The following is a 15,055-nucleotide window of genomic DNA, read 5'->3' on the forward strand; positions in this document are numbered from 1 at the left end:
ATGTGTTATCCGTCTTGACAGAAATATGTGAATAAATAAATATGGCCAACAACGAAATTGTTAATTGAATTTGAGAACTTTTTTTCTGTTTATGACAAATGTGCCTTTCTCTGCGTTCCCTGATGTAGTAGTAGGCGAGCCTGAAAGTAATGCCTGAATCAAATGTCTCAACCACTTTCTCAACCTAGAGCTATTAAATATTCATTTTAATCAGATTTAAATGTGTATCAAAGAGAAAAAAAAAAGTACACATCATCTTTGTATCCATCATTGTACAAAAATTTATTTTTATTACTTTTTTGCAGACTAAGTTATAGTGTTTAATTAGCAAAACCATTACTGAGCGCACAATACTGGTCTAATATTAAAAATGTAAGTAAATAAAATAATTTACAATTTTTTTTTATTCATTTTAAATACCAAACTATCACAAATGCAAATCACACAAAAACAAATCTGATTTTTAAAATTTACATGTTTACATCCTGAGAAGTCAGTGGCTATTTTTCAGTCAGTGCACAGCTGATGAACAGGCTTTGACACATTAGCTCTTTCCCCAGAATTCCTCCTTCCTTCTCTGAGCACGGCCCAAGAGCTCAGAGGCCACAGAACATGAGGCTGCTGATCTAGATGAGATCTGAGACATCTTATCATCTGGATTTAATATGAAAAAAAGATTTAAAAAATGTTCAGTAAGAAAAGTATATCAAATAATATTTCATATCATTATAATTATAAAATATATAATCATTTTATATAAGATATCTTAAGATATTACTGTTTCCATAAATGAGTAACAAAGAGCAACATGTATGCACAAACAGTACAGATATACAATCAGTGAAACCAGTGATTTGAAATGCATTAGGTGTTCTTGATATGTGCACCACATCAAAGAACACGTTGATCTAAATCCTGTTCCTACTAAAACTGCTAGACAGACATAAAAGCATGAAGTAACTTTCAGTAACAGCTTATGGATGCTAATATCTGCAAATATTAAGATGATGATATTACCATTATCTGACACACCAGATTCAGATTCAGGAAACACAAAGAGTTCTGGCCGAAAAATTCCCAGGTTACCTATAATTGACACAAAGAAGATATTGTGATCACATATGGGTGCATTACATAAATGAACGTAACACTATAGGCAGTGAAACTTGATCATGTAATTTCCACTTTCTACAATGTACATGTTTTGTAAGGTTAACTGGACATACAAGTCAACAATATCTTATTTAATATGATTCAATCAACTGGACTACAAAGGACCAATGAAAGTATTGTTAATGGTCAGATATAGCTAAAAATAACAACTGACATTTTCACTTTTTACAGTGCACAGTTTAATACTTTTGTGGAAACTGTGATACTTTTTTTGATGAATAAACAGAATTTATTTGAAATAGACATCTTTTGCAAATTATGTCTTTAATGTCACTCTTGATCAATTTAATGTGTCCTTGATGAATAAAATATGAACTTTTTATGAGTTAATATCTTTATTATTTTAGTGATTAAATGACTTTTAAAAAAAAAAATGAGTTTTTTGAATAAGATATTTTGAAGAACTAATTAATTTCAAATGCTTTTTGAGGTGTAAATGCAATAATTCAAATTGTCGAATTGTCATAATTCGCAAGTATACGTCGATCAACAGGTGCATCCACTACACTTGACAGAAATAAATGACTCCAGGAGAACAAAGTAAAATCTGACCCGTTAGCATGAGGACTTGAATTAATACAGTGATACCAAAATAATGCACTGACGTTAGTGGAAAAAAACAAAACAGACACAAAAAAAGATGACAACAGACTGACCTAGATAATTCTCCCCCTATTGCTGGCGGTAATCTAACCTCCCTCTACTCTTTCTGCTGGTAAATGACTCAGTCACGTTTCAATTGCGTGCTTATAGAGTGACGGTTTTTCTTCCTATGTATGGATCGACGATCACGCAATCAAATAAAGCCATATTTTTGTAGCGCAAACTAAAATGTTCACTTCTAACATGTATAAATGTCTTTACAATTTGTTAAAGGGTTAGTTCACCCAAAAATGAAAATTCTGTCATTTATTACTTACCCTTGTGTCGTTTCACACCCGTAAGACCTTCGTTCATCTTTGGAACACAAATTAAGATATTTTAGTTGAAATCCGATGGCTCCGTGAGGCCTCCATAGGGAGCAATGGACACTTCCTCTCTCAAGATCCATTAATGTACTAAAAACATATTTAAATCAGTTCATGTGAGTACAGTGGCTCAATATTAATATTATAAAGTGACTAGAATATTTTTTGTGCGGCAAAAAAACAAAATAACGACTTATTTAGTGATGACCGATTTCAAAACACTGCTTCATTTATGAATCGGATCGCGGGTCAAGCCGCCAAACTACTGAAATCACGTGACTTTGGCGTTCCGAACTGCAGATTCTACACACAGATTCACAATGCTCCGATGCTTACTGAAGCATTGTTTTGAAATCGGCCATCACTATATAAGTCATTATTTTGTTTTTTTGCCGCACCAAAAGTATTCTCGTCGCTTTATAATATTAATATTGAACCACTGTACTCACATGAACTGATTTAAATATGTTTTTAGTACCTTTATGGATCTTGAGAGAGGAAGTGACATTGCTCCCTATGCAGGCCTCACGGAGCCATCGGATTTCAACTAAAATATCTTAATTTGTGTTCTGAAGATTAACGAAGGTCTTACAGGTGTGGAACGACATGAGGGTAAGTAATAAATGACAGAATTTTCATTTTTGGGTGAACTAACCCTTTAAGGCTCAGTGTGAATTCAGAAAAGCTGCTTCTTATAATGAAACTTCCATACTGAAATGAACCGTACCATTATGCTGAAACTCCGGGTTTCTCATCATGCCTTGAATTCTGTTGGCAACTGGAGGGACAGCAGCTTTGTGATAGTGGCTGGTCTGTTGTTTCTGTGATGGTTTGGATGGTCTTGGATGAATGTAGTCTGCCGCTACCTCATCCTCAGACCAGTCATCTTCACGCATGGGAAGTAGATCTTTGGTGGTTAGGCCAGCGGCCGGTGAGGATTGTGGCAAGATTCCATTCTCAGCCTTCGCAATACAATGGAGTTTAAAATCTGATGACATAATCTATTACATAATATTGCACATTTGATATAAGAATCTTGTACCTTACTGTGTAGCCGCGGCGGAGAGCTATCTATGATACGTTTATAAGGAGAGTGAGGTTTTCCTAAAGGTGGCTCACTCCTCATTTTCCTGGAGGAATGTTTGATCTTCGGAGGAGAGACCAGCAAAGCTCCTCCTAATAAAATAATACAGAATATTAAAAAAAAATTAAATAAATAAGAAACTAAAATTGCCAGTTGGTGGTGGTAAATGTCAAAATGAATAAGTCATTGAGTCATTCATTCATTTGAATCATTCATATGGCTGATTCATTCAGGAATATGGGCCATTGAATTATTGGTTCACCCAGTTGATTCACTCAAAACGCGGATTAATTAAGAAACTAAGCACCGCTGCATGTTGCTCTGAGATGCACAAGAGTTCTGCTCTGGCTTTATAGGTAATCGTCACCAATTTTAATTTTAGCGTGTTATTTTTTCCATAACTAAATTAAATTAACGCAATAAATTGTCAGCCCTAATATATATATATATATATATATATATATATATATATATATACACATTTTGACTGATTAGAAAGTAGGTCTATTGGACAAGAAGCAAACCATTAAATCAAAGTGAAACTGTTGCAAGATGCCAAAATTATAGGTTTAAGGTGACAGACGGACGTACCATCCGCCCAGGAAACCACAGCTGTCTGTAAACCTACATTAAACTAAAAAATTGTTCATTATTAACAGGTCGATGTGGCCTGAACTTTTGAAAGTATTGTCAAATTGGTTTGTTACCAGTAGCTGGAGTTGTCCGATCGTGATGCGTTCTTTGGACAGTCTGCATGGTCTTGAGTTTAGGGGTTGGTAATCTGCCCCCATTAATGGAACCACAAGACCCTTCCACCACCAATGATGACTCAGTTTCCAACAGCTGCAACCTACAAAAAATATATGCAAAACGTCTTAATGGAAAACTGCCACAGCATAGGCAGAAACATTTTGCACGCAAGATTCATTGCTCCTGGATTTCATAGTATTTATGCTGGTGAAGCCAAAAGGATGCTGGACTAAACTAAGAAACTTATGAACTGAACTGGAAATGACTTCTTGAATTAAATGTTCATAAAATATATGAAAATATAACAAATAAAATATTTAAAAAAATGTATAATATATTACATTTTATAATATATTTTTCCATTTAGCACATACCTCTCATTTCTCTCCTTTATGTTCCTATGCTCATCTTTTGGATTCCCCTCATTTTGTTCAACTGTGAACTCTTCCTGTGCAATCTCCGACTCATCTCTCTCTCCATGTCCATCTTCTTCATCCCAAGCCAACTTCCTTTGCACAGGGAGGGTGGGGTCCTCATGAAGACCCGCCTCTCCTGGAGAGCTTCTCCTGCTGGCTGCCACAGAAGCAGAAGGTCCAGGGCTAGAGCTTCCCCTGGCACTGCCAGCCCTAAAGGAGACATGCCAAAGAGACCAGGTCATTGATAAAGAAGAAGCTCTGAACTGACTTTAAGAATTTTGATGACTGAGCTGTGCTCACCTGGCTAGGTCCAGAGCCTCAATGATAGGGCTGCTACTGGTACTTCTGCGGGCCTCAGATTCAATGGAGGATGTGGAGGTGCCGCTGGAAGGCTCCCACATCCAGTTTTGTTCTGACAGGATCTGATTCAGGTGTTGCCGAGAAAAATGAGTTCCCCAGGCTCGTTTCCTGTAGGCCTCTGCCTTCTCGCGTAGCTCCCGCACCTGTCGAAAAACAGCCGAACCTTAAGAGTTGTGAATGATAAATCAGAGCCTGGAAAAATAGGGCTACACTGCAGATAATAAGTATAGGCTAGAAGGCTGATAATTCACAGCAAGCACAGACAAAACACTACCTTTGATATTAAAGGCTCAACAATAAGGATGTCCCACTGAGATTTGGGGCCAGTTTATGTAAATTTAAAAAGTTTAAAAATTATAATAAAGATTATAATAAAAAAAAAGGTAAACTTCTTTATCGAGAAAAAAATTTCTTTCAGAATCTAAAAAATCTAATTTACTGTTAGAACTTACTTTACTTTATTGTTGAGCCCTGATGTTATATTAATTATACATGCTTAATATAAATTTGTTGAATCATTATAATTTCACATCATGCAACATTATCACATCCGCTTCGAAACCCCTGGAGAATGTGTGTAAAAGTGGAGGCAGTTATGCTCTGCTCCGAAAAAGAGCTGACTCAGAAAGACACTCCTGTCCCATTCGGCAAGACTCGCATGAAAGTTTTGCTGGAGACGCATTGAAGCACACTTGACACCATAACCTAAAATAAAGTACTTATGTCTTACAAAAGTTACTTCATTTTTACAGGGTCAGAATGACACAAAAACTGCTTTGAAGGCTATAGACTATAAGAGTTATTGTCTAGCCAACTAATTTTAGGGACATATACATTAAAATAAAGAGTCAAGCACTGAATTTATTGTCATGACTGACGCTGACCATGTAAAAACAAAGAAATCAGATCACATAACTTACGAAGCAGCAAAGATCACAATGTAACCCTCCCATACAAATTGGGAAAAAGTGATGAGAGATAACTAATAGCTTAACTAACAGCTATGACTAATCAGTTATGTAATTATACTACAAATATTAATTATACTACATCTTATTACAAAAAAAAAAAAAAAAAAAAAATCTTTTTGTCCCTTATTTTCATTTATACTCCAGTTGTGGCAATATTGTGGCTCCTCTAATATGATAATATATTTGATTAAGAATAATTGTTTTATAATAAATAAATGTACAATTTGGTGTTGTGAACTTCTAATCTATATTTCAACGTTTAGCATAATCCGAGAGTGAGCCGAAAGTCAATACAGGATTACCAGACACTTGAAAGCAGTACAAAAAACCAGCAAAACCACAGACAACTTCAAAGTTCCATATATGCTGAAAGATAACATCTTGCAGTCTGATCCACCACATGCACACATACACTGATTGAACACACACACACACACATAGACACTTCAATCTAGGTCCATATGAGATGATACCATTTAGTCTAAGTTTGAATGATGTCATACATTTGATGTGACAGCCCAGAACAGACACACATAAGCAAATGAAGGTATTTGAGACAGCAGCAGCAGTGAGAGGATGGATGTAACAGGCGGAAGAGTTACAGTACCTCATGATACCACTCGTAAAAACCATCACACTCCTGCAAGATTAATCATACAGACCAATGATTAGAGAGATTACCTTTCTCTTTTCTAACAGCTCTGCCACTTTAATCCACCACAGCTTAAGCCTTCATGTAATATGGTGTCAGAATTGCTCTTAAATTACTATTGTAGCCTTCATACTCTCTGGTCGTTAATTATTTGCTGTGTTTATAGGGTTAGTTAACCCAAAAATAAAAATTCTGTCATTAATTACTCACCCTCATGTTGATATTTTTGATTAAATCTGAGAGATTTCTGTCCCTCTATAGACAGCTACACAACCACCACTTTGAAGCTTCAAAAAGTTCATAGAGAGATCGTAAAACTAATCAATATGAATTGAGTGGTTTAGTCAAAATTTTCTGAAGAGATTTGATATGATGAAATTTAGGCTTTTATTCACATATAAACATTTATCAGCGAACATAAACAAAAGCTCAAGCGAACCTGCTTGATGCGCATGAACAAACCTCTTCCTCAAATGTGCTGCGTAACACACGAGAATGAACCTCATTGGTTCTCGCATGCTTCAAGCAAACATGCTTGAGCTTCCGTTTACCACAACTGATGTGTGAGTTGATGAATGTTTATATGTGAATAAAAGCCTAAATTCAAACTGTTCACCATAAAGCGATAGTGTCTCTTCAGAAAATTTGGACTAAACCGCTCAATTCATATGGATTAGTTTTGCAATCTCTTTATGAACTTTTTGATGGTAGATGCGTAGGGTGAGAAAGCTCTCAGATTTCATCAAAAAGATCTTAATTTGTGCTCCAAAGATGAATGAAATTCTTATGGGTTTGAAACGACATGAGGGTGAGTAATTAATAATGGTCTTTAACATTCAATACTGGATATTCATGAATAACAGCTGTTTATTATATGAAGCAATCCAAGTCTCTTCATTTGAACTAAAACACTCAATTCATAGGGTTTTATGATGTCTTTATGAACTTTTTAAAGTGACATTTTGTAGTTGTGTGGACTTTCAATGAAGGGACAGATATCTTTTAGATTTCATTTAAAATATCTTCATTTGTGTTTTGAAGATGAACGAAAGTCTTATGGGTTTGGAACGACATGAGGGTGAGTAAATGATGACAATTTTTTTCAATTTTGGGTGAATAAATCTTTCATTCGCAGTGTTGGGGGTAAAGCATTACTTAGTAACTTGAGTCATGTAATCAAATTACTTTTTCAAGTAACTAGTAAAGTAACGCATTACTTTTTCAATTTACAACAAAATATCTAAGTTACCTTTTCAAATAAGTAATTTTTTCACATTTATTGACAGACAGCTCTCCTGTCCCCATGTTGAGAGTAATAAAGTGCTGAAGTGTTGTGTGCGCTGTGTGAACATGATGGTTAATGTAGCATGAAAACATTCAGTTTTCCTCAAAATGAATAAAAACAGTGAAATGCAATCTCAGAATTTTACACAAACCTGTAATAATTAACTATATTAAATTACACAAATCTACTTTGTATTTAATCTCACTTTATCAACCAATGTCTTTGCTGCTGACCTTGATCTAATTCACCCATACTAATAAGCAAAAATTACTTTACATTAGATTTAGAAATAAGAGTGTTGAACTTCCATCTCCTGTATCCTATTCTTCTTTAATCCAGATTCAGCACAGCTGAAAGGTTTGTTGCAGCTGCACCCTCTACTGTACAGATGTAAATATGAATTTTCTTCCGCTTAAGGCTTATTCATTTCACTTTTGGTGTGAAAGGGCCTTTACATTTGCAAAAAATAGAATTTTTTGTTGTCATTAAAAAACAAAGCAAGCCCAGCCCAGGTGAGAAAAAGTAACGAAAAAGTAATGTAACACATTACTATTCATAAAAAGTAACTAAGTAACTCAAGTTACTTTTTTTTAGGGATTTACGCAATATTGCATTTCATTATTTTTAAATGTAATTTTCACCAACACTGTTAATTCATGAATTTTATTTATATTTTAGGCCTGCACATTTTGTTTCCATAGATTTGCTTTCTTTTCCAGAAGCTCACCTCCTCCTCTGCAGTTCTGACCTTCACCCATGCTCCATCTTTGTAGCTGTACTGAAGGGGAGAACGGAAGTTGGATCTGTACTCAGTTTTCACTTTCCTGTCACCAAGAAGAAAAGGGAGACTGGTAAATACTCTTGTGAAACTTTTGAAAAAAAGCAGTGGGCCATATGAAATTGACTTTCAGTGTTGTTTCTGGGGTTTTTTTCAGTCCTTTAAAAAAAAAAAAAAAATACAACAGTCACCTCATAGGCTTGGGTGAAGGGTCTCTCAGGGCACAAGGTGACCTCATTTTCTGTTTCTGTAGATGGGTGACATCCTCTTCAGGGCTTGACTTCCTGCTGTGTTGTCCCTCCTTCTTCTTTTTCTTCCTCTTACTCTGGTATGGTGGGCATTTAGGCAAAAGCACAAGAAATACCATGTGAAAGGTAACAACATGTATGCTTCCTCACTATACAGTCCATGCAGACTGATGGCCCATACAGGTGATCTAACAATATGTTAGTGAAACTGGTTTGTCTTGCCCCATACTGATGCTGTAATACTTGGAAAGTTTGAAGTATGTGACTAAGCTGAATGTATATCCACCATACTTTGCAATGCAGAAGTAAGTGATTTTCTTTGAATGTGTGAGACTTCCTATTTGTGAGCTACTATAGGGAAATAACTAGAAGAACAACAAAGGGCAGTAAACGGTATAACTATTTGCACTACAAACCGGTTTGTTTATAATTATGACAATTAGCAAATGCCAGTTTTCAATATCAAGCAGCATAATGGACTGTTTTTGGACAGCTGAATTAACTGGAAGCGAATGACACCAGAAGCATTTCAAGTTGCAAATAGCTGCACCCACTCTTACATTCAAAAGAAGGTGGATATTTCTGTGTACCTTTTCCAGGGTTGTGTTCTCTGTATGAAGCAGAGGGACTTCATATTGTTCAACATCTCGCCTCAAGCGCGGTGGTCTGGGAGGAGGGGATCCTTTGAAACTTCTCTTATACTCGCTCTCCATAATTACTGGGTTTGATTTGAAGGGTGGGATGGTTCTATTGTTACTGTACAACATCTAAAATGGATATGAAAATCCAAAACACACACACAAAAAAGATATATATAGTACATATAGTGTCATGTAAAACTGTACTGCCATCTACTGGAAGAATGTTTTTATAGGTAAGAAATGCACTCAAGGCATTCAAATATGCATAAATAATTAATATCTTAAAATATAAGAAACACTTCAGGTGAGCAGAAGCGCTCTGTCCAATAATATGTCAGTTAATCTGGCCAGAGACTGGACACAAGCCTTTGTGTGATGTTAAAAAAGATTTTGAATTATGACAGTGCTGATAAAAGTGCAAGGAAGTACCTCGTGCGCAGCAAGCAGGGGCGAATCGGCCACCGGCGTTTTCCACATGAACTGTCTCTGGTACTCTGAGGTCAAACGGACATTTCTCTGTCGCTCAGACCTTAGTCCCGCTTTCTTCCGCAGTGCATGGTTAATCTAATAGATAATACAAGCTCTGAATTAAAGGGTTAGTTCACCCAAAAATGAAAATTCTCTCATTTATTACTCACCCTCATGTCGTTCCACATCCGTAAGATTTTCATTCATCTTCAGAACACAAATTAAGATATTTTTGATGAAGTCTGAGAGGTTTCTGTCCCTCCATAGAGATCCAAAACAACTACCGCTCCAAGGTCCAGAAAGGTAGGAAAACATCATTAAAGTACTCCATGTGACTCCAGTGGCTTAAACTCAGTTTTATTAGTTCTTTGTTTGTGCACAAAAAAAAAAAAACATAATTTACCACTTTATTTACAAAATAATATTATCCAAAGTTTGTTAGTGCAAAAAGCATATTTAAATCGGTTCATGTGAGTATAGTGGTTCAATATTAATATTATAAAGCGACGAGAATATTTTTGGTGCGCCAAAAAAAACTAAATAACGACTTATTTAGTGATGGCCGATTTCAAAACACTGCTTCAGGAAGCTTTAGAGCGTTATGAATCAGTGTATCGAATCTGCTGTTCGGAGCATCATTCCAGCAGTTTGGCGGTTTGACATGCGATCCGAATCATGAATCGATACGCTGATTCATTATGCTCTGATGCTTCCTGAAGGTGTTTTGAAATCGGCCATCACTAAATAAGTCGTTATTTTTTTTTTTTTTGGCGCACCAAAAATATTCTAGTTGCTTTATAATATTAATATTGAACCACTGTACTCACATGAACTGATTTAAATATGCTTTTAATACCTTTATGGATCTTGAGAGAGGAAGTGTCATTGCTGGCTATGCAGGCCTCACTGAGCCATCGGATTTCACCAAAAATATCTTAATTTGTGTTCCGAAAATCAACAAAGGTCTTACGGGTGTAAAACGGCACGAAGGTGAGTAACTAATGACAGAATTTTCATTTTTGGGTGAACTAACCCTTTAAGCCACTGGAGTCACATGGAGTACTTTAATGATGTTTTCCTACCTTTCTGGACCTTGGAGTGGTAGTTGCGTTGGATCTCTATGGAGGGACAGAAACCTCTCAGACATCATCAAAAATATCTTAATTTGTGTTCCGAAGTGAACGAAGGTCTTACGGATGCGGAACAACACGAGGGTGAGTAATAAATGAGAAAATTTTCATTTTTGGGTGAACTAACCCTTTAACATTAACATTTTTTGAATAATTGTGTATGTGTATATGTATATGTATGTATGTGTATATATATATATATATATATATATATATATATATAAAACCTCAAGGGGAGTAACTTGCTATTCTACATTAACCCAATTTTGCACCAATACACACATTTAACACTCACTCCATTTATTCTCTGCTGGTCTGCAGCAGTGGATGTCTGAGCTGCTTGTGCCTCTGCTTGTAATTGGTGGGATGGTGCAGCGGTGCCCTCTGGTGGCACGGAATCTCTTGGGGCAAGAGGGGTCGTTGCCTCTCTTTCTGCACTAATGGCTCTGAGCACAGGTGTGACAGGCCTGCTCTTCTCCTGATGCTGTGGAGCTGAACCACGCCCTTCCCACTGGAAAGAACTGGATACCTGAGGAGGATAAAATGGCACTTTCCTTTTGGATATGAATTGGGGTTCTCGAGTAATTCCTTTAAATAAAAGAGAAAGATCAATCAATTCAATATTAACCAAGTTAATATGTGACAAGCTTATTCATATTTATGCAGTAAATCTATGTATCTTTGTCTATCCATCTATCTAATACATACTTGACTGGTCAGAGCGCAGTCCTGCCAGTCGCATCCTGCGATGTGGAGAATCGCTTCTGGATCGTGTTGTTCGACTCTTGTATTTATTTCGATACTCGCTTATTCCCTATTGGAAGTAGAATATACAAGAAACACTTTATCAAAAGTAAATCACAATATGCATATTCAAATGAGTAGTCTATGATGTTATGCATCTGTGATTTATTAGAAAAGCTATGCTTTAATAACTAGCTCTTAGCTGGCAATTGGATAATCTTGATGCCTATTAATCCGCACACAAACGTCTTCAAAGAAATAACAGGAAGTACCTACAGTAACTTGTAATATTAAAGTGTTTACCGTTTAACTTTATCACGTTTCTTAATACATGCAGTCACGTAGTTTCTCTTTTTTTCGGTAAAGCGTTAACTGTATCTTACTAAAATGCATATTAATGTATATTTGATTTATCTAGTAAACACCCAGACTAAATCTCAAAACTGAAAGCATTTCTGCAGCGCGCGCTCTGTGTTCCTCAAACAAATGACGTCGCACGAGCGCGTGCACCTTCAATCTGTGTTAAAACCAAAACGGATGATCATTTCAGTAACTGACCTTAAAATGGACCGTCATTCTGAGTCAAAGCTAATGTTGACTAGTGCACAAAAAAGTCCGTGACCAAAAGAAGGCTTGTTGTTGTTACTCGCTTGGTGGAGTGAGATTAGATTCGGTTCGGTTGCAAGCTCTGCTGTTACCTTGGTGAGGGCTACAGCGTCCCGCGATACGCGCATGCGCACGGCTGTAAGCTGCTTTGTTGTGACGCTTTACTGCGCCATGTGTGTTTGTGTAGTAGTGTAATTAATTGTGTAATCAATTTTGTTTTGTTTTTTATTTAAAAATAATCTAATAATAATAATAATAATAATAATAAAGAATTCTTTATTTCTTAAAGGGTTAGTTCACCCAAAAATAAAAATTCTGTCATTTATTACTTACCCTCATGCCATTCTACACCCGTAAGACCTTCATTAATCTTCGGAACACAAATTAAGATATTTTAGTTGAAATCCGAAGGCTCCGTGAGGCCTCCATAGGGAGCAATGACATTTCCTCTCTCAAGATCCATAAAGGTACTAAAAACATATTTAAATCAGTTCATGTGAGTACAGTGGTTCAATATTAATATTATAAAGGGTCCGTGTACGTTTTGATAGTTTGTTTTCCAATTTGAAATGAAATACGCAGAAACGAGAAAACGGTCGTTTCCCGTTTTTTCGTTTGTTAAAAAAAACCGGAAAAACGAGATTTTGACTCGATTTTCTTTTTTTTGGGGTCACGGATAGAAAACAGAAACACGACTTCAAAACTCGTTTTCCACATGTGGGCGTCATTAAACGCCCCTTTCAGCCGATTGGTCAATCAAATCTGAGCCAGTGACGTCATCTTCAGTTCATTCAACAAAATAACAGTCCTCTGCCGCTATATTAGTAGATGTCATAAATCGGCTTTTTCTTCTGTGCAACCTAACGCGTATTTCACAGAAATATGTTTGCACAGATAAAAGTAGTTTAAAAAAACTACAGTAAATTTAATTGTCTGTTTTTAAGCTGTCATTGTGTTTTTAAAATGTAAATTCCATCTGTTACCAAGCGCATGACATTGACATCCTTTGGGCTACTACCACCGATCAATAGGCTATAATGATAGACTATTCTCTATTATAGATCAGTGGCTACTGCACTCATTTTTTTTTTCTTATTTTAATGTTGTGTTTATATTTTATACATTTAAATTCAATCATTTAGCAGATGCATTCCTTGCAGTAAAATATGCAGTCATATTAGAAAATAGGCTATCCACTAGGTGGCAACACCTAATAACGGTATCACCATCGGGGGGCTTTTTAGTTTCCCTTAGCTTATAAATGGCCATGCTGATTTTATCTCTTAAATTAAACACTTTTATGAACACAGTGAACATTATCATATGTCACAGTTTACTTGCTATCCTCACTTTTTCTGTCTTTCCTTCGCTTTTGAATGAATTAGCTATGGCCCTGAACATTTTGCTTTCAATTTCGATTTAACGGCTATTGGCGATTCTGCGTCAATTGCTTTAGTGGACAACAGCAAAACAAAAACTCCCGTATATTAAACATAGAACTTTTATTATCCTTGTAATTATTTTTATTATATTTTATCATCTTTATAATTATTTTATTTCGTAAATATCCGTGGCTTAAACAGCGGGAAAATTTACTGTATGCAGTTCATGTTTTGAAAAACTTAAACTAAACGAAAATTATTGTTGCCTTGTCAATATAATTTCTGTTTTTCCCCCTGACTTTCAACTGATGCGATCATCGTTTCATTAACCGACAAGATTATATTAAATTAGAATTAAACGAAATTTGATAAATGTCTGTGAATCATAAAACAAAAACAAAAAAAATCCAAGGGGGTTAGTTTTAGCCTACATGAACAAATAGCAGAAAAAACAACAGAACATCATTACCACCTGCCGCGCTTCTGTGAACGAAAAAAAAAAAGGATTAAATTATATAAAAGGAATAAATAGCATATGTCTATGCGCGAAATTTATTTCACTTAAGTAATTAACATATTACGAAAATGAAAGGGGAAAAAATGCGACAATATGAGTGTCGGTTCATTTTTGAGAAGTTCAGAAAGGAAACCGAGACTGCAGAAAATTTCTTTATTTTACGAGCAATGTTTTGTTTTTATTGTGAGTGTACAAAAATAATAGGCCTATTTAACCCTTCACAGATTCGAATGGTGTTACATTGACCATAAATGTCTGAGTATTTTATGTTGTTTCAGCTTTTATAAGAAAATTCAAGTGAACGCGTCGGCGCCTCACGCGCTCACACAACATCAGTTTTAGTAACTTGACATCACAGTCTGTTAATTGTCAAAATAACATAGGCCTACATTCAACCAAATATATAAAAAGTTATACTGCTCATTTTAAGTAGTCTGTGTAGGCTACAATAAAAGCGTTTAAATAATAAATAGGCTATAGTTTAGCCTCCAAATCGTGAATATTGAAACATTTGGATTTGTCAAATTAGAGAGGTAGGCCTAGTTATAACGCCGGTTTCTGTTTCAGTTCAGCTTTAAACTAATTCGTTTTGGCTTAACATTTATATATTATTTTTGTCATAACTAAAATAGCTATGTAGCTGTAATTATGATCTTTAATGTTTGATCTTTACATATTCCCTCAATCTTTTAACCAAAGGGTTATTAACATTAGCCTATATTCAGCAGGCATTAGGCCATATAAAATAAATAAATAAAGAGAGATGAGCTATTGTTCGTTTTTCAAAAGTTCTTACACTACGTATTTATTGTGATTTATTCTATTTATTCAAAATTTTTTTTTAATCTGCTCTTTTCATCCGCTCCTATGTGTGGGTAGTGC

At 35.6% G+C, this 15,055-nt stretch overlaps 1 protein-coding gene and 1 long non-coding RNA gene across 6 annotated transcripts in view; one reads left to right on the forward strand and one right to left on the reverse strand.

Moving 5' to 3' along the window:
* Positions 1–8,014, forward strand: part of LOC137023887 (uncharacterized) — a 42,368-nt gene extending 34,354 nt beyond the window's left edge. The window contains exons 2-3 of the long non-coding RNA XR_010895590.1: positions 7,416–7,452; positions 7,999–8,014. This is a non-coding gene — a long non-coding RNA (uncharacterized lncRNA). The remainder of the gene's footprint in view (positions 1–7,415; positions 7,453–7,998) is intronic.
* Positions 272–12,350, reverse strand: mdm1 (Mdm1 nuclear protein). 5 transcript variants are annotated; one of them, XM_067390996.1, is made up of 15 exons: positions 12,227–12,349; positions 11,633–11,738; positions 11,220–11,512; positions 9,756–9,890; positions 9,276–9,452; positions 8,629–8,762; positions 8,387–8,483; positions 6,330–6,362; positions 4,692–4,894; positions 4,350–4,601; positions 3,933–4,075; positions 3,184–3,317; positions 2,869–3,103; positions 1,018–1,086; positions 272–654 (listed from the first exon to the last, which is right to left on the reverse strand). In XM_067390996.1, the coding sequence occupies exons 1-15, from the start codon at positions 12,242–12,244 to the stop codon at positions 545–547; spliced, it is 2,139 nt and encodes a 712-aa protein (XP_067247097.1). In that variant the 5' UTR covers positions 12,245–12,349; the 3' UTR covers positions 272–544. The 5 variants fall into 5 exon arrangements, with proteins under 5 accessions (XP_067247097.1, XP_067247099.1, XP_067247098.1 ...); XM_067390998.1 differs by lacking the exon at positions 12,227–12,349 and adding an exon at positions 11,972–12,129; XM_067390997.1 differs by lacking the exon at positions 6,330–6,362 and having other exon boundaries at positions 12,227–12,348.
* Between the last annotated feature and the right edge of the window lie 2,705 nt (positions 12,351–15,055).

This window comes from Chanodichthys erythropterus, chromosome 8 (assembly GCF_024489055.1).
Source record: "Chanodichthys erythropterus isolate Z2021 chromosome 8, ASM2448905v1, whole genome shotgun sequence".
In the NCBI taxonomy this organism is placed as follows: Eukaryota; Metazoa; Chordata; class Actinopteri; order Cypriniformes; family Xenocyprididae; genus Chanodichthys; species Chanodichthys erythropterus.

Bases quoted from the DNA above. Each gene is read 5' to 3' on its own strand.
- mdm1 (XM_067390996.1), bottom strand. The intron at 6,363-8,386 runs GTGAGCTTCTGG...TTAATCTTGCAG, and splicing joins TCAGAACTGCAGAGGAGGAG to GAGTGTGATGGTTTTTACGA. The intron at 4,602-4,691 runs GTGAGCACAGCT...TGTCTCCTTTAG, and splicing joins GAGGCTCTGGACCTAGCCAG to GGCTGGCAGTGCCAGGGGAA.